At 45.1% G+C, this 20,353-nt stretch overlaps 1 protein-coding gene across 1 annotated transcript; it reads left to right on the top strand.

Moving 5' to 3' along the window:
• Window positions 1–121: 121 nt before the first annotated feature.
• Window positions 122–20,258, top strand: ankrd6a (ankyrin repeat domain 6a). The gene is made up of 15 exons (XM_065004145.1): window positions 122–288; window positions 6,908–6,990; window positions 7,472–7,630; window positions 12,730–12,828; window positions 13,334–13,531; window positions 13,818–13,916; window positions 14,076–14,153; window positions 14,420–14,524; window positions 14,759–14,920; window positions 15,014–15,172; window positions 15,471–15,623; window positions 16,063–16,176; window positions 17,486–17,816; window positions 18,039–18,391; window positions 18,906–20,258. The coding sequence occupies exons 3-15, from the start codon at window positions 7,484–7,486 to the stop codon at window positions 19,092–19,094; spliced, it is 2,187 nt and encodes a 728-aa protein (XP_064860217.1). The 5' UTR covers window positions 122–288; window positions 6,908–6,990; window positions 7,472–7,483; the 3' UTR covers window positions 19,095–20,258.
• The last annotated feature ends 95 nt before the right edge of the window (window positions 20,259–20,353 follow it).

Here is a 20,353-nt window from a genome sequence, read left to right as displayed (position 1 = left end):
AGTGGTGGGGTTGGAAGGGGTATAGTAGAGCTACAGCTGAGAGGGTGAGAACTATACTGGCTTGACAGTGTGATAGCCCCCTCTTTCTCTCTCTCCTATTATCTCTCCCCTCTCTCTCTCTCTTTCTCTCTGTCTCTCTGTCTTTCTCTCTCTCTCTTATTATCTCTCCTCTCTCCCATTCTCTCTCTCTTTCGCTCTCTTTCTCTCAGGAAGCGTGCAGCTGATGCTCCAGAGCAGCAGCTGGGTTAAACTCTAGGACACACTGACCCCGAGGGGTCCAGGGACACAGTGAGTAAACTGATTTTCTTCTCACAAATCATGTTGTATATGTTTGTTCATTCTTTGTATTTATTTATCCTTTATTTATAGAGGTTGTCTCATTTAGGAGTTTTTTCAAATGACATATTTACTTGTGGAGCTGGATGAGAAGTTGCTGGATGAGAAGTGGACAGGACGATTGCACCGCACTGAGTTGATCAATTAAGCCGAGTATACTTAAGTAGTATTTCTCTACCATTACTCCACCTCTATTTGTAATCACATGCAAAGAAAAGAGTATTACTAAGGCCAAACATACTTCAATACTGCAAATTCTTATGTAAAATTTCACAGCTTTGTTAATTATGGAACACTCAAATGTGTTTTTCTGATGTAACCTATGCAATTTGGCACATTTGTGTAGATACTGAGGGCAATCCCTTGGCAAATCTGTATTTGTCTCTAGTGTTCACTGAGCTGAGTGTCAAGGTCTTCCCCTCCTCATCCAGACACTACTCCTGGGACTGCTTGGCTGGCATGGTAAGACACCAGGTGTGTTAGGAGAGTGGATGACCTCATTGTGTGTGTGGGGGTGGGGGTGTGTGTGTGTGTGTGGGGGGGAGGGGGGGGGTTGTGTCATCTCTCCCTATATGATCTTAATGCTGCATTAACATATTTTCAAAAGCTCAGTGAAGTCTTCACTAATCTTTTGTGAAAGACTCTTCTCAATTGCTTATAGTGGAGACAGTGATAGCAAATGCTTACCCAGGCTAATAGCTGTGCACGCGTTCAATGAAAGCAGCTTTTCTCCCAGTCATTTGCTTTAAACCTATTTATTTTAATCTGCCATCATAACCAATCACTCCAGAGTTGATAGGGGTTACATTGTGATAGGAAGCTTTATACTGTATATTAGGGGCGAAAGGTATCCTCGAGGTTAGAGCGCTGGGCCAGTTACCAAAAGATTGCTGATTGGAATACCAGATCCGAAAATGTACAAAACTCTGTTGCTGTGCCCTTGAGCAAGGAGGTTAACCCTAATTGCGCCAGCCACGCTGTACAATGATGACCGCACTGCCTGCCCGAGTCTCAGGGGGAGTATGGATATGCAAGAAATATATTTCCATTACACACTTGTGTGTAACAGGACAAATATAAGCATCCCCCAAATGATTGTATTTGTACAGCTAACCTAGAGAGCTAGACAGAGAATACTAGCACTCATGTAACAGGCTTAACTGCATAGCTACTTGCTTAACTCTATAGCGTCCTTATCGGCACTTGCTATCAGATTCTCTGTCTCACAAACCCGCGACCACCCTCTTGACAATGTTTTAGCCAGCCGTACCATCTAAAAGCTAGTATTTCTTTGGCTTGGGAGTGGACATTCCAAGCTTTGTTACGGTCGCACAGCAGAATGTACACTGTTAATTTCTCTAGAAGACTCACGTTTATATTATCAACTCAGTCGTCTTCCACAACCCTTGATCCTAGTGTTCGAATAGATTAAATGTGTGAAACAACTGGTGGTCCCAGAGACTGGGATGAGAAACAGCACCACTATGAACACTGGGTACCAGAGACGGAGATAGTTTGGGGGTTTGATGAATGTAAAACCCTCTCCTTATCACTCAGATCATGTAGGGTTGCAAAATTCTGGTACCTTAACAAACATTCCCAGGTGTTCCAGAAATTCAGGTAATCTAATAGGATATGTGAGATGTGGTTGTTCTAAGAAACCTTACTGAAGGAGGAACAAGGATAAGCCGAGCTGAAGGGTGCTTTGTTGTACGTATGTACACACAACACAACCCCCTGATTAAGACCATATAGGCTTTCTGAGGATCAAAGGAACCACAGACTACAAATGCTCCCTGGCAACCATCTTTAATCTGACTGACTATCACGGCTCAGGGTAAGACCCAGATGCAGACACAGGAGGCGGATAGTACACGGGAACACGCTGGTAGGACTTGACGGGACAAGACGAACTGGCAACAGACAAACAGAAACCACAGGTATAAATACACATTAGGTAATGGGAGAAACCTGTTGGGGGTTGGAGACAATCACAAGACAGATGAAACAGACCAGGGTTTGACAGTACCCCCCCCCCCCCTCCCCCTCTAGGGGCGCCACCTGGTGTCCTACCCTGGGACATGTCCTACCCTGGGACTTGACGACCGGGGTGTCGACGGCAGACGTCTGCAATGAGGACTGGGTCCAGGATATTCCTGGCGGGGACCCAACACCCAACGCCATAACCCTCCCAGTCAATCAGGCACTGGAATCCCCTGCCTCGAGGTCGAACACTCAGTAGGTGCCTCACCATGTACACCGGATGGCAACAGAAGGCAAACAGCAGAGAGGCTAAGGACCTTAGAGATGGGGAAAGGGCCGATAAAACGGAGGGAAAGTCTGCGGGACATCACCTGGATGGGCAGATCCAGAGTGGAAAGCCATACCCTCTGCCCAAAAGGATGGCGGTCCTCCTGTCGTCGATACCTGGAGGTGGTCTTGAGAAGAGTAGCCTGGGCTCTCTTCCAGGTATGACGACAGCAATGGACGAACATCTGGGCAGAAGGTATGCTGACCTCTTCCTCCGGGAAGAGCGGGGGATGATATCCCAGGGACCACTAAAAAGGCGAGAGACCAGTAGTAGAACAGGGAAGGGTGTTGCGGGCATATAAACCCACACTAGTTGCTGACCATGTGGTGGTATTGGTGGAGACAAGGCAACGAAGTGTCGTCTCCAGGTCCCGATTGGCTCGCTCCGGCTGGCCATTAGACTGGAGATGAAAACCAGAGGACAGGCTGGCCAACGACCCAATGAGGGTGCAGAATGCCTTCCAGAAACGGGATGAGAACTGAGGACCGTGATTGGAGACCATGTCGACCGGAAGTCCATGGATCCGGAAGACATGCTGCACCATGAGCTGGGCCATCTCCTTAGCTGAGGGCAACTTAGGAAGGGGGATAAAATGGGAAACCTATCCACCACCATAAGGATGGTTATGTTGCCATGTGATGGAGGGAGACCCGTGACGAAGTCCAAGGATATATAGGACCAGGCGTGGTGAGGAACAGGGAGAAGTTGAAGGAAGCCAGCCGAAGCTTGAGTCTTTTTCTGCGCACACACAGTGCAGGCGGCAATGAAAGCAAAGACGTCAGGAACCATGGTGGTCCACCAAAAACATTGTCGGACGAAAGCCAAGGTCCGACGGGAGCCAGGATGACACGTGAGTCTCGAGGAATGTGCCCATTCCAGGACTGGAGCATGGGCAGAGTCCGGGACAAACATCCGGTTGGGCGGCTCCTCCCCCCTGGTAGGAGGTAGTGAAACGAGTGAATAACAGGGCACTGCCTGGATTTGAGGTGTGGCGATATTTCAGGTTCTTATGGTCCATCCCCACCAAGAATTGATGTTCCTCCCCTTCTAACCAGTGCCATTCACTCCTACAACGCAATCTTAACTGCGAGTAATTCACGATTTCCCACGTCATAGTTCCTCTCAGCAGGGTTAAGACGATGGGAAAGGAAAGCGCAGGGATTCAGGTTCTGGTCCTGGGCAGAACGCTGGGACATGACAGCCCCCACTCTGACGTCCGAAGTGTCAACCTCCACCACGAGCTGACGGGACGGGTCCGGATGTATTAAGATGGGAGCTGTAGTGAATCGCTGCTTGAAGTCTGAGAACGCCCGGTCAGCTGCTGGAGACCATGTGAACAACATCTTGGGAGAGGTGAGAGCAGAGAGGGGGGATGCAAGGGTGCTGTAACCCCGGATGAAACAACGGTAGAAATGAGCAAACCCCAGGAAATGTTGCAATGCATTCTGGATGTGGGTTGAGGCCAATCCACCACTGCTCTCACCTTCTCAGGGTCCATCTGAATACTCCCTGCAGCGATGACGTACCCTAGGAAGGAGATGGTGGAGCGATGAAACTCACATTTCTCCGCCTTCATGAAAACCTGGATCTCCAGGAGATGCCGGAGCACCTGTCGGACATGGAGGACGGGCTCTTGAGCTTTACTGGGAATAAATGAGGATGTTGTCGAGGTAGACAAACAAATCGGTTTCAACATGTAACGGAGTACATCATTGACCAGGGCCTGGAACACTGCGGGAGTGTTTGTCAGTCCGAACAGCATCACCAGGTACTCGTAGTGCCCGCTAGCCATGTTAAAGGCTGTCTTCCACTCGTCTCCTTCCGGTATCCGAACCAGATGGTCCAACTTGGAGAAGATGACCGCCCCCTGGAAATGCTCAAAAGCCGAGGAGCTAAGTGGTAGAGGGTAATGGGAGACACCTGGTGAGGGTTGGAGACCATCACAAGGCAGGTGAAACAGATCAGGGTGTGACATTGACTGTGATGGGATTATATTGTATGGTCTTTATATCCCCTGGCCAGCCGGAAGCCTTTATGGTTAGAGTCAGGCCCATGTACATAAAGAGATCAGAATGCATTAAAGATGAGTCTTATGGAGGCCACGTACAGAAAGAGAGAGAGGAGCCAGGTCCTAGAGTGATTCAGTGCACCTCTTCCAGGACTCTCAGAAAAAAACTGTGGCAATGTCGTCACTCCGCCCACCTTCCTTCTATCCCATGAAAATGCTGAACTCCTTGCTTCTGTCCAATGAAAATGCTGAACACCTTTCTTCTGTCCAATGAAAACCATGTAGCTGTGTCAACCAGAAAGTAGCCTACTTGCAATAGTAGTAACCTTTCCTTAGAATTTCCTTTACCTCAGATAGTCAAGCCATTTTTACATTAGCAGTCACAAAGTGCTTTACAGTAACCTGGCCCAGAACCCAAAGAGCAAAGCAGAAGCGAAAGCACAGGGGCCAGGGAAAACTCCCTAGAAGAAAGAAGCCTAGAGAGGAACTCAGCTCAGAGGGTTGGTCTTTGATGAGCCACCCTGGCAGTGTCTTGTACTGCTCCTCGTAGCCTCCTAGAAAGACCATCAGGTCCACCATGTGGGTCAACACATCACCACCCAGGGGGACAAAGTAGCCATCACCAAGGTTGCATTTCCTGTGACAAATTCTTAGATGTTTACATAAAAATGTAACACGATGTGCAAGTGACTTTGTCCCACGTCATACTTCCAGGTCCTGTCCCCTCATCTTTTGAATGGCTTGACGATTATATCATCACATTTGTGCCAGATGCCTTTTAGGACATTTTTGCTCATTGAAAAACATTTTTAAAAACCTACAAAAGTAAAAAACTACAAGGTTATTTCATTGAAAACTACGCATCACTTTCATACCGTATCTCGGCACCCAAAACCAAATCAGCTACTAATGTCAAGGCAAAAGACAATATGACTGTGGATATACAAAAAACATTGTGAAATACACTTCTCACATCAGCTGAGCAGACTTTTCACACAATTTTTTGTATGAAATGACTAGAACAACATAATGTAGATCCAGGCATTCAGCAAAGCAAGCAGAAACCAGTTCAACCTTCCTCCATCTGTCCATCCCGGTGTACAGCTGCAGTGGTAGGAAGTCAACATCTGGAACAGGGCAGCTAAAGCCCCATAGCAGGGTCACTGCCTTTCCTCTCCTCTGCCTGCCTCTCTGACTGTACTGGAAGACTTTACCATCAAGCCTTTGTGAAATGGATGGATATCTCACTGTGTTGCTGTCATAGCTCTGTCTCTGTGGTGTAAATCTCACTTGTGCACTGATCTGATGCACACATTGGTCACACTCTCTGACTGAGTGGGTGATGGATAGAGAGGCAATATAGGGAGGGGGATAGAGGGAGTGAGAGGAGGTGTCTCCTAATAGTCCAAGGTGGAGGGAGGACAGACGCAGAGTGAGAATAATTTTTAATTAGGGCTTAAGCCAAGGGGGGAAACTTGCGTTGCATCCCAAATTCCTTTATAGTGCACTCATTTTTACCAGGGCCCCATGCACTCATTGGAGTGACAGGGGCGAGTCAAATGGTAGATGAGGAAACACTATGCATAATAGCAATCTATTTTACCCTGTCATTTTATAATCCCGACAGGTTTATAACCATAGCGATCATACAATTCACTTCTGTGCCTATAGGTTATTCTCCTGACTGGGTGGTCTGGAGGCAGAGCAGTTGTGTGGTGGTATCAGGGCAGGGTTTAACCCTCTCTGCTCCCTGTCTGCTCTGTGTTCCACTCTCAGCCTGTATCTGTAACAGATAGATAGCAGAGCCAGCTAGCAGGATCTCCTCCGCTTCCCCCCTGTGGATTATACATGGGGTTGTTTACTGCCTTTAATTCTGCTAGCTGGCACACACATACGTACGTAGACACACACACCCACAGACTCGCCAACACACACACACACACACATAAATATGTACTCACCAATGCACATACTGGCTGGCATACACACATGACCATGTACATATGCACGTGGATGTGCACACGCATGCACACACTGCGGGCACTCTGTCCGAGAGCAGCAGATTACAGTTGTGTGAGGAGTGAGTGACTATTTGCAGTTTACAGTCTAGCTGAGCTCATTTCAGTCGATGTTTATTTGCCTACTACAATGCTGTAATGCCTTTTGTAAGGAGAGGGCATATTATATATTTTTTATAATACGTATTTGGATTGAGCCCATCAATCGTTGGTTTGTTGTTTGACTTTTCTCAGGCATACCGCTGCACCCTGACCTTTTTAAAGGGTCAATCTGGGATTGGGATACATCCTGCTGGAACACGGACATCCTGGATGAGGTAAAACAATGCTTTCAGATCAGATGAAAAATATTGACCATTTAGATTTTAAATATATTCATCATATCGACCATTAGATATTGTCCTTGATGCTATTTAAAAAAATAATGAAATCATTATTGATGATCTGATACAGCAAACAATATTCCCTATGAGATCATGTTTTTGTTACCCAGATTAGGTTTTCATCCCATTACACGATCTTTACGTGATCATACCAGACTTCATTTGGTACATAGAGATGAATGGCTTTTTATCTTAGATTGCGTGTTGGAGGTTGATGCACTATTTTTGTGATTGAGATAGAGTTTAGCATTTTTAGCATTTTAACCTCGGTGTGTAATGTATGTTGTGTGTTGGGTTGCACATTAGTGATGTGTGTACTCGTGCGTGCATGCATTTGTGTGCGTGTGTATGCATGTGTGCGTCCATGCGTACACGTGTGTGTTTAACGTTAGTATTCTGTGTGTTGTGTTGACAGTAGTGAGCAGTGATGAGTGACAGGGAGGCAGTCCAGGCCCATGTCCTTCTGTCATCACAGGGCCACCAGACAGCCCTCCACCGAGCAGCCATGGTGGGGAACAGTGATATCATAGACGGACTCATCAAGGGAGGCTGCGCTCTAGACCTGCAGGACAAGGTGAGGGAGAGAAATGTCTCTGAATCTGGATCTGTCCCAATACAGTTGAAGTCGGAAGTTTACATACACCTTAGCCAAATACATATTAACTCAGTTTTTCACAATTTCTGACATTTAATCCTAGTAAAAATTCCCTGTTTTAGGTCAGCTAGGATCACCACTTTATTTTAAGAATATGAAATGTCAGAATAATAGTAGAGAGAATGACTTATTTCAGCTTTTATTTCTTTCATCACATTCCCAGTGAGTCAGAAGTTTACATACACTCAATTTGTATTTGGTAGCATTGCCTTTAAATGGTTTAACTTAGGTCAAAGGTTTCGGGTAGCCTTCCACAAGCTTCCCACAATAAATTGGGTGAATTTTGGCCCATTCCTCCTGACAGAGCTGGTGTAACTGAGTCAGGTTTGTAGGCATCTTTGTTCGCACACACTTTTTCAGTTCTACCCACAAATTTTCTATGGGATTGAGGTCAGGGCTTTGTGATGGTTAATCCAATACCTTGACTTTGTTGTCCTTAATTAAGCCATTTTGCCACAACTTTGGAAGTATGCTTGGGGTCATTGTCCATTTGGAAGACCTATTTGCGACCAAGCTTTAACTTCCTGACTGATGTCTTGAGATGTTGCTTCAATATATCCACATAATTTTCCTGCCTCTTGATGCCATCTATTTTGTGAAGTGCACCAGTCCCTCTTGCAGCAAAGCACTCCCACAACATGATGCTGCCACCCCCGTGCTTCACGGTCGGGATGGTGTTCTTCGGATTTTTCCTCCAAACATAACGATAGTCATTATGTTCAAACAGTTCTATATTTGTTTCATCAGACCAGAGGACATTTCTCCAAAAAGTATGATCTTTGTCCCCATGTGCAGTTGCAAACCGTAGTCTGGCTTTTTTATGGCGGTTTTGGAGCAGTGGCTTCTTCCTTGCTGAGCGGCCTTTCAGGTTATGTTGATATATGACTCGTTTTACTGTGGATATAGATAATTATGTACCTGTTTCCTCCAGCATCTTCACAATGTCCTTTGCTGTTGTTCTGGGATTGATTTGCACTTTTCGCACGTTCATCTTTAGGAGACAGAACGCGTCTCCTTCCTCAGCGGTATGACAGCTGCATGGTCCCATGGTGTTTATACTTGTGTACTATTGTTTGTACAGATGAATGTGGTACCTTCAGATGTTTGGAAATGGCTCCCAAGGATGAACCAGACTTGTGGAGGTCTACAATTTTTTTTTCTGAGGTCTTGGCTGATTTCTTTTGATGTTCCCATGATGTCAAGCAAAGAGACACTGAGTTTGAAGGTAGGTCTTGAAATACATCCACAGCTACACCTCCAATTGACTCAAATTATGTCAATTAGCCTATCAGAAGCTTCTAAAGCCCTGACATCATTTTCTGGAATTTTCCAAGCTGTTTAAAGGCACAGTCAACTTAGTGTATGTAAACTTCTGACCCACTGGAATTGTGATACAGTGAATTATAAGTGAACTAATCTGTCTGTAAACAATTGTTGGAAAAAGTACTTGTGTCATGCACAAAGTAGATTTCCTAACCGACTTGCCAAAACTATAGTTTGTTAACAAGAAATTTGTGGAATGGTTGAAAAATGAGTTTTAATGACTCCAACTTAAGTGTATGTAAACTTCAATCACCTTCAACTGTATATAGTGCATTCGGAAAGTATTCAGACTCTTTGACTTTTTACACATTTTGTTATGTTACAGCCTTATTCTAAAATGGAATAAATTCCCTTTTTCCCTCTTAATCTACACACAATAACCCATAATGACAAAGGTTTTTAGACATTTGTGCAAATGTATAGTAAAACGTAAGTATTCAGACCCTTTGCAATGAGACTCGAAATTGAGCTCCGGTGCATCCTGCTGGTCATTCTTGAGATGTTTCTACAACTTGATTGGAGTCCACCTGTGTAAAATTCAATTGATTGTACATGATTTGGAAAGGCACACACCTGTCTATATAAGTTCCCACAGTTGACAGTGCATGTCAGAGCAAAAACCAAGCCATGAGGTCGAAGAAATTGTCTGTAGAGCATTGTGTCGAGACACAGATCTGGGGAAGGGTACCAAAACATTTATGCAGCATTGACGGTCCCCAAGAACACAGTGGCCTCCACCATTTTTAAATGGAAGAAGTTTGGAACCACTAAGACTCTTCCTAGAGCTGGCCGCCCGGCTAAACTGAGCAATCGGGGGAGAAGGGCCTTAGTCAGGGAGGTGACCAAGAACCCAATGGTCACTCTGAAAGAGCTCCATAGTTCCTTTGTGGAGATGGGAGAACTTTCCATCACTGCAGCACTCCACCAATCAGGCCTTTGTGGTAGAGTGGCCAGACAAAAGCCACTCCTCAGTAAAAGGCAATTCACAGCCAGCTTGGAGTTTGCCAAACGGCACCTAAAGGACTCTCAGACCATGAGAAGCAGGATTCTCTGGTCTGATGAAACCAAGATTGAACTTTTTGGCCTGAATACCAAATGTCAGATCTGGTGGAAACCTGGCACCATCCCTACGGTTAAGCATGGTCGTGGCAGCGTCATGTTATGGGGATGTTTTTCAGCGGCAGGGACTGGGAGACTAGTCAGAATCGAGGGAAAGCTGAACGGAGCAAATTACAGAGAGATCCTTGATGAAAACCTGCTCCAGAGTGCTCAGGACCTCAGACTGGGGCGAAGGTTCACCTTCCAACATGACAACGACCCTAAGCACACAGCCAATACAAAGCAGGGGTGGCTTCGGGACAAGTCACTGAATGTCCTTGAGTGGCCCAGCTTGAACCCGATCAAACATCTCTGGAGAAAACTGGAAATAACTGTGCAGCAATGCTCCCCATCCAACCTGACAGAGCTTCAAATCAAATGTAATTGTATTGGTCAAATACACATGGTTAGCATCAATTAATGCGAGTGTAGCGAAATTATTGTGCTTCTAGATCCAACCGTGCAGTAATATCTAACAAGTAATCTAACAATTTCACAATAACTACCTGATACACACAAGTGTAAAGGAATTAATAAGAATATGTACATATAAATATATGGATGAGTGATGGCTGAACGGCATAGGCAAGATGCAGTAGATGGTATAGAGTACAGTATATACATATGAGATGAGTAATGTAGAGTATGTAAACATTGTATAAAGTGGCATTGTTTAAAGTGACTAGTGATACATTTATTACATCCATTTTTTTATTATTAAAGTGGCTAGAGATTTGAGTCAGTATGTTGGCAGCAGCCACTCAGTGTTAGTGATGGCTGTTTACAGTCTGATGGCCTTGAGATAGAAGCTATTTTTCAGTCTCTCGGTCCCAGCTTTGATGTACCTGTACTGACCTCGCCTTTGGGATTATAGCGGGGTGAACAGGCAGTGGCTTGGGTGGTTGTTGTCCTTGATGATCTTTTTGGCCTTCCTGTAACATCAGGTGGTGTAGGTGTCCTGGAGGGCAGGTAGTTTGCCCCCAGTGATGCGTTGTGCAGACCTCACTACCCTCAGGAGAGCCTTACGGTTGTGGGCGGAGCAGTTGCCGTACCAGGTGGTGATACAGCCCAACAGGATGCTCTTGATTGTGCATCTGTAAAAGTTTGTGAGTGTTTTTGGTGACAAGCCGAATTTCTTCAGCCTCCTGAGGTTGAAGAGGCGCTGCTGCGCCTTCTTCACCACGCTGTCTGTGTGGGTGGACCTTTTCAGTTTGTCCGTGATGTGTATGCCGAGGAACTTAAAACTTTCCACCTTGTCCACTACAGTCCCATCGATGTGGGTAGGGGGGTGCTCCCTCTGCTGTTTCCTGAAGTCCAGGATCATCTCCTTTGTTTTGGTGACGTTGCGTGTGAGGTTATTTTCCTGACACCACACTCCGAGGGCCCTCACCTGCTCCCTGTAGGCTGTCTCGGATATAACCCCACCCACATTGTCAAAGCACAGCCCCCACACCACTAGAGGGATATCTTCAACAACCAACTTACCATCCTGAGACAAGGCCCGAGTATAGCCCACAAAGATCTCCGCCACGGCACAACCCAAGGGGGAGCGCCAACCCAGACAGGAAGATCACGTCAGTGACTCAACCCACTCAAGTGATGCACCCCTCCTAGGGACGGCATGGAAGAGCACCAGTAAGCCAGTGACTCAGCCCCTGAAATAGGATCCCTACTGGGATCCGATCCATTGTCCTGGGTGGTGGTCCAAAACAGAGGATCCGCCTCGGGAAAGTCGTATTCCTGGTCGTAATGTTGGTAAGTTGACGTTGCTCTTATATCCAATAGTTCTTCCCGGCTGTATGTAATAAGACTTAAGATTTCCTGGGGTAACAGTGTAAGAAATAATACATAAAAAAACAAATACTGCATAGTTTCCTAAGAACGCGAAGCGAGGCGACCATCTCTGTTGGCGCCATCCTTTGAGAGGATCTGCACAGAAGAATGGGAGAAACTCCCGAAATACAGGTGTGCCAAACTTGTAGCGTCATACCCAAGAAGACTCGTGGCTGTTAATCGCTGCCAAAGGTGCCTCAACAACGTACTGACTAAAGGGTCTGAATACTTATGTAAATGTGATATTTCAGTGTTTTATTGTGAATATATTTGCAAACCATTCTTAAAACCTGTTTTTGCTTTGTCATTATAGGGTATTGTGGGTAGATTGATGAGGAAAGAAAAAAATATGTAGTCAATTTTAGAATAAGTAACAAAATGTGGAGAAGTTGAGGAGTCTGAATACTTTCCGAATACACTGCAGGTCCCCATGGGCCCTGGTCAAATGTATTGCACTATAAAGGGAATAGGGCGCCACGTGGGACACAGACTCTGAATGTCTCATGAAATGTTGAGGAATCTGAAGCAATGTTACTGAAATGTCACAGAATCTTCAAGTCTGAAGACAAAGTCACATTTCCTTTATTTAATGTACAGGAGGGCCAAAAATACAAGCATTCACAACACAGGGAGGAATGTAATGTACCTGAACTGAATTAGCAATCTATATGAGGTCCGGGCATATTAATTAAATTACATTATTAGAAAAACAAATGTTTCACTCCTTCTAATGACAGTGCTTTACGTCTCGCTGTTTCTGATAGGACGGCAACACGGCGCTCCATGAGGTCTCATGGCATGGCTTCCGTCAGTCAGTCAAACTGTTGGTCAAGGCTGGAGCTGACGTTCACGCCAGGAACAAGGTACAGCAATTCAAATGTGAATATGCTAGGTCTAGATCTGTGACCAATGATGGTAAAAATCATTAGGACTGAAATGTTTTTCTGTCTGGTGCCTGACAGGTTTTTCATGCCACTGTCAGAGTGTATCCCAAATGGCACCCTATTCTCTATGTAGTGCACTCCTTTTGAAGTAGTGCACTATAATAGGGTGTCGCTGGAATTTTTTATAAAAAATGTGTCACTGCACCGGATAGGTGCAGTGTTGTTTCACAGGGTCAGTCATAGTAGTACGGCGCCCCTGATTTGGTATAATTTGGTATCTTACATGTGTGATTTAATGAGTTCGATTTTTATAGTATTTTTTAAAAATTTGGCGCTCTGCATTTTCCCTGGCTATTGGCCAAGTGGGATGCGACTGTCCCGCCTATCCCAGAGAGGTTAAGTGCCTTGCTCAAGGGCACATCGACAGACTTTCCACCTTGACGGCTCGGTTCTGCCACACTAGGCTTTGTGTGTTTGTTCTTAGGCAGGAAACACAGCTCTCCACCTGGCCTGTCAGAATGCCAATACTCAGAGCGCCCACGTGCTGCTGCTGGGAGGCTCCAGACCAGACATCAAAAACAATGTGGGGGACACCTGTTTGCATGTGGCAGCACGCTACAATCACCTGGCCATGATCAAGATTCTGGTGGACGCCTTATGCTCTGTTACGGAGAAAAACCAGGTAGGTCCCAGCTTGATTTATATTGTTACTACAGCTCCTTTCACGTCATTGATTACTTGTTTAGTTTGATGCCACAGTAGAGTTTGTGTCCAGTCAGTGAGAGACTGTGTCCAGTGAGAGACTGCTCACTCTGGGTAGAGGTAACCTTTACATAGATGTAGGATCAGCTTATCCTCCCTAACCCTAGGGGGGTGGGCTCCTTTGACTGCTCTCACACCTATAGTCAACTCTTCCCTGTGCCCAGCTAGGGGATAGGGTTAGTCACCTGTCTGTTTCCTATACCCAGCTAGGGGACACTGCTCTCCATGTGGCGGCTGCCCTAAACCACAAGAAAACTGTTCAGCTCCTCCTGGAGGCAGGGACTGACGGCAACGCACGAAACAACGTAAGTGGATGCATCTCAAATGCTACTCTATTATCATACAGTGCTGTACTTCTGACCAGTGTACTATGTAGGGGGGGGTTGCATTTAAAAGGAGCATTGTCAACAGTGCAGGGACCTTGTCAGCAACGCAACCTTTCAATTAATTGCTGTGTGTTCCAGGCAGGGAAGACTGCCCTGGACAAGGCCAGAGACTACAACCACAAAGATGTGTCTCTCCTGCTGGCCAGAGCTCCTCAGGTCAGCATGAGATGTTTCTTTGGACATAGACCAATGACACACTGATCTGATACACATTATGAGCTGATTCTGGCATCAAAACACCTGTTAGTGAACTTACATTTCCCTCCAAGGGTGACAGTTTATTAAGGAGTATAAAGAGTGCAGATGATTACCCATCGCCTCGATGAGTAGTCAGTTTTTCCAGTCGGTAATCCAGTCTGTTCTTCATTTTTATGCACCTTGGCTGGACTGTGAAGTTTTCTACTCTCCTGTGCTTTGGTCAGGTTCACTGTTTCACTAGAGAAATGACGGTGAGGAAGAAAAGGGACCGGCTGAAAGCAGAACGCAGAACCCAGTCTGTCACTAGAGAAGAAATTCTGCCCAACAAGGTAAAGGATGTCTGGGGGTAAAATTAGGCGGTGTATATTGACAGGCAAAAAATGGATGACAGTAGACGGCGGGATGCCAACCCAGTGTTAAATATGATGTTTACATTATTTGTGCCTCTTGAGTTATTGGGTTGGGGTAAAGCGGAAGTCGAACCTTCATGGACCTTTGTGTACAATTGGACAATAAAGTTATCTTCTCCTTCACCTCTGCCTCCTGGCTGTTTCCTTCATCAGGACAGTGGGTACGTGGCTGAGGCGTCTCACGGTAGTGAGCGTAGGGCCAGCAGAGCAGGGCTGCCTCACCATCATCACCACCGCCTTCACTACAGTAAAACATCAGTCACCCCAACCAGCCCTTACCACAGAAGGAGAAGACATAAGCTTTTCAAAGAACAGGTGCTTAGGGGTGTCTCAGGGGATTGGGTTGTGAGGATAAAGACCATTTCTGTTCTCTGCAAGATAATGGACAATGAAGTCTCCTTCTTCCAGGCCTTGGCAGAGGATACTCCGAGAAGAAGAAGGAATGGCCATCCCGAACTCCACGGGAAGTGCAGACTGTGTACACATGATGAAGCCCTTCCGCCTCACAACGGCAAAACCTATCAGCTATACACCCTGTACCGCGACAAGGACGGCAATGTCAAACAGGTCAGTCACCACGCTGCAAAATTCAGATCATTTCCAAAATTCTCAGGGTTTCGTGAAACCCCAGATAGAATATTCCATTACCAACTTTTTATTTCCTCTTGAAGTTATTGAAATGTTTCAACCCTAGGGGTGGGGTGTCCATAACTGAAGTGGTAGTAGTGGTACAGTACAGTAGAAGTATTGTTGTTGCTGTTGATATTGGTAATATAAGAGATTTAGAAAGAAACCAATGAAAGAAATCTAAAGAAAATATGTAAAACAAATATCACAATTATACATGATTGTGTCGCCTGGTCAGGCCCCAGCCAATGGCTGCCACTGTAAGCCCCTGATCAAGAGGCTAGAGGGAGAGCTGAACGCCACTAAAGAGGAGATGAGGACACAGATGCTGACGGTTCAGGAGCAAGTCTATACTAGGCTTGGGAGGATGGACCGCAAGAGCATACACCAGGCCTGTCTGCTACCAGTCAATTCAATTCAACTTTGTTGCACACATGGCTTTTTCTGTCTCATACAGAAAGACAAACTGCAAATACAGCCTGTAAACCTCCACTCGAATTTGTGTGGACATTTGTGTGGAAATGACATGAATGACATACAGATGTAGCATCTTAATTTGATCACTCTTTTGTGGCTGAGAATTTTCCTGCATGGCAGGAAATGCAAACGTGTCGTGTATTTGAGGTTTGAAAGGCTCTAAAGTTTGTCATATCCACTTAAAAATGTCCGACTTGATTTGCTGCAACAACATTTTTTATTTTTTATTATTTTTTATCAAACCCTTTTTATCACCATATTCCCCCTATAACGCGACACTTTTGAATGCTATTTGAGATGCAACCATGAATTCTGTTTAACTGATAGCTGCTGTTCGGCGTTGTGTTGATCAGAACAAAGTGCTGGACATGTTGACCCAGGAGAGGGTGGCAGTAGAGAGGATGGAGTGTCTCTACAGGATGGACCAGACAGCTGCCCAGGGCAGAGAGGAGGCACAGAGGAGACAGGTATGGTATTACATGGCACAACCACACCCTTATATACCTTCTATCCTCATCCCAAATGGCACTCTATTCTCTATACAGTGTACTCCTTTTAACCAGGGCCTTATTCACCCTTCGTAATAACGTCTGAAACATATTCACAACATCTCTAACTAACATCTTCACTAACCCACATCTTCTGAAAGCATGACAACATGTATTTCTGGTGTTCATTCACACACCAAGCAGGCAGCAGTCACCCTAACCCCTATGTTTATCTGGTTGTCCACACAGAAAACAGGCAGCAGTCACCCTAACCCCTATGTTTCTCTGGTTGTTCCACACAAAACAGGCAGCAGTCACCCTAACCCTATGTTTCTCTGGTTGTTCACACACAAAACAGGCAGCAGTCACCTTAACCCCTAATGTTTCTCTGGTTGTCCACACACAAAACAGGCATTAGTCACCCTAACCCCTATGTTTCTCTGGTTGTTCACACACAAAACAGGCAGCAGTCACCCTAATCCTAACCCCTGGTTTTGCGTCCCTTTGATATTTTAAGTAGAAATTGTGCACCATTTAAAACATTTTAAAAAAGGCTGTTAAATTAGCTAATGTGCCTTTTTAATATAGACCACATGGAGAATTTATTAAATCAGATTTTTAATATGAATAAAGACATTCAGCATTTTGCCATGTTCCTCCTTTGTGACTTCTAAGATTTCATCCCACTTAATCGCAACATTTCTCCAGGTTTGTAAAGCCCTAGTTATTTTGTTGCTTGGACAAAAGTCATTTCTGAAAATTATTATTTAGTTGATGGGATTAGTGATTCATTTGTCCCTCATTTTAAGGTCAACCCTGTTATGTGAACTGAATTCTCATTTTAATGTGTTGAAACTATTATTTTTTATTTTGTCTCTAAAGAAAAAACAAAAATGTAACATCTAATAGTAAAACTATAGTGTAAAAGCAGGTGAGCTGGTTGTACTCTTTTTGAACATGTTTTGTGGTGAAGCTTACTTACAATTGTCTCTCCCTGTTGCACACAACAAACTTCCTTTCCCCCACCCCAAGGATTAATGGCTGTTTCGAGGTGAAATCCTCAACCATGTTACAGTCAACCCTGTTACTTTATTTGGCACTTAATATATTAATATTCATATTTAACCACTTAACCACCCACCAGAAAAAAAAAGTTTTTTTATGAAGTTGAACATGTGCTCTTTATGACAGAATGTTAAAATGAGGTGAAATCAAAAGTTACACTACCCAGAAGGCACACAATTTGTGGAACGACCCCTCTATGTCTCTCTGTGGTTCAAACCCCAAGCAGGCAGCAGCAGCCCAGGAGTTGAAGAGGTGGTGCATGACTCAGATCCAGGATATGGACCTCCACCTCCCAGCCCACCCCCAGTACCACAAGCTGCTCCCCTCACCGTCTGTGGAGCAGTCTGTGGGGGATGATGGAGACTCAGAGTGCCTCCCCCTGCTCTCTGTCTTCTCTGGGGACAGCAGCAGCTCTCTGGCTAACTACGTCAACCTGCTGTCATGCCCTTCACCCTCACCTTCAATCACCCACAATGCACCACACAGTCCGGCAATGGAGCAGGGCCAGGGGTCGGGCAGGAAGTACTTTGAGCTGAAGCTGGACAGATCACCAGGTGGGTGTTAGGAGGAACATGAAATGAAAATGAGATATGGGAAGGTGGTTCCAGAAATCAAGTCACAATCTAAAAAAAAAGTATGAATTTGTTTAACCTCGTCCCAACATTTTTGGTGATGAAGTTGTGGGGTTGACAGTAGGTCTAGGTCCTACACCTCTGATTTAGAAAACGCACAAGCTTGAAAAAAACCAGCTCCATTTCTCGTTCCTCCCTTCTCAGATGACGACCAGAACACTACTCTTCTCCCTCTGCTAGCTCACCGCCATCACCCGGGAATCCTCCTGAGCTCTACCGCCACCCGGTGTCAGCATCCAGAACTGCTCGACAATCACATTCCGGGGCTGATCTGGGATGGCTGCTCCAGCAGCAGCCAGTCTCCCACCAGCAACTGGAAGCAGGGCCGGGGCCAGGACAGCCATGGCTGGCACCACAAGAAGCACCTCCGGGACCGGATCAGGACGCGCGGCCTGATGAGACCACCCAGTGTCGGGACCAGGACCCTAGAGTTCTTCATGGACAGACCCCCTGAGCCCACATTCAGTCAGGAGAGAAACAACCTACACGCCATGGAGGTAACTGATGACAAGATAGCTGTGGTGAATACTATATCAATGGCTTCACATTGCCCTGGTTTTTAGATTAACTAACTTCAAAGTAATGACTCGGGACGTCGGGTTTGATATGAAAGCTTATTTTAGTAATAATACTTGTTCACGTTACATTTAACAACTTTAGATACTACAGAGCAATGCAGGTAAGATGCTATCGGAAAGTCCGCTTAATCACTTGCACCTGCACATAATTGGCGCGTTATCTCTCTCATTTCTGTCGCAAGGCATTCTGGAACTTGCAGTCAAAAGCGTAATTCAATACTAACCAATACAATTACATATGTAAATAACTGTAAAGAAATATCTTTAGATACAGCTCCATGAATTAACTTAAACATTAACTCTGTAACACATTAAAGTTACAACACTGGTGGGCTGTGGACCAATGATTTCTTTTCACTTGGATTCTGGGAAGGGGTTGTGTGTGGAGAAGGGGTAACTTCTTCTTCACTCACTTCATGTATCTTTGTTGCAGGTGACCCAGAGGTTCTTTGAGACAGTGTCCACTCAGCTGGAGTGCTGGTATGAGAGGAAGATCCAGGATGCCAAGCGGCAGGCAGAGCTCAGGGCACAGCAGGACAGGGCCGAACTCCTGCAGCGAATTAGAAGCCTGGAGGAGGAGCTTGAACAGCTCAGGATGACCAATGGGAGCACAGACAGTTGATGCCAACTGGATTGACATCATGAGTTTAAGCAGAGGAAGAGATGAAGCGAGAGGGTTTACTTTGCCCAAAATCTGTCCACGAAAATAAGACCGCAAAGTGAGGAATTTTTTATGGAGGACAATGAGTCGAATTTGGATAAGAAAAACTTGAATTGCTTACTGTATTTATATAAGTGAACGCATGTGGCATTTCGGAAACCTAAAAAAAATAAAACTTAATCTGAGTTGTGCCTTTTGTTCACACGTGTATCTGCCCTCTCATTGGCTAGAATAGTCCCACCTGATCTCGACTCCTTTGGCCTGCCTTCCATCAAAGACAATACAGTGCTTCCATCTTTGAGGACACTCATTTCCAATGTTAGTGGTCACTCGACTATCTTGTCAATATAATAGATTGTCTTTGGTTAGACCCTTACCTTAACCTAATTGTAACCCATTTGAAAATGAAATATCACATCTGCTACGTCCCCTTTGTTTTTCCCATTTATTGCTTATACAGTGCCTTGCAAAAGTATTCAACCCCCTTGGCATTTCTTTAAATTTTATTCCATTACAACCTGCAATTTAAATTGATTTTTATTTGGTTTTCATGTAATGGACATACACAAAATAGTCCAAATTGGTGAAATGAAATGAAAAAAAGATTAAAAAACAGAAAAGTGGTGAGCGCATTTGTATTCACCCCCTTTGCTATGAAGCCCCTAAATAAGATCTGGTGCAACCAATTACCTCCAGAAGTCACTTAATTAGTTAGATTGCACACAGGTGGACAATATTTAAGTGTCACATGATCTGTGACATGATCTCAGTATACATACACCTGTTCTGAAAGGCCCCAGAGTCTGCAACACCACCAAGCAAGCAGCACCATGAAGACCAAGGAGCTCTCCAAACAGGTCAGGGACAAAGTTGTGGAGAAGTACAGATCAGGGTTGGGTTATAAAAAAATACCAGAAACTTTGAACATCCCACAGAGCACCATTAAATCCATTATTAAAAAATGGAAGAATATGGCACCACAACAAATATGCCAAGAGAGGGCCGCACACCAAAACTCACGGACCGGAGGGCATTAATCAGAGAGAAAACAAAGAGACCAAAGATAACCCAGAAGGACCTGCAAAGCTCCACAGCGGAGATTGGATTATCTGTCCATAGGACCACTTTAAGGACTGAGCTGGGCTTTACGGAAGAGAAAAAAAGCCATTGCTTAAAGAAAAAAAAAGAAAACACGTTTGGTGTTCGCCAAAAGGCATGTG

This window comes from Oncorhynchus nerka, linkage group LG18 (genome assembly GCF_034236695.1).
Source record: "Oncorhynchus nerka isolate Pitt River linkage group LG18, Oner_Uvic_2.0, whole genome shotgun sequence".
Taxonomy (NCBI): domain Eukaryota; kingdom Metazoa; phylum Chordata; class Actinopteri; order Salmoniformes; family Salmonidae; genus Oncorhynchus; species Oncorhynchus nerka.
The sequence above is the reverse complement of the archived record's forward strand: the minus strand, read 5'-3'. Positions and strand labels throughout refer to the sequence as shown.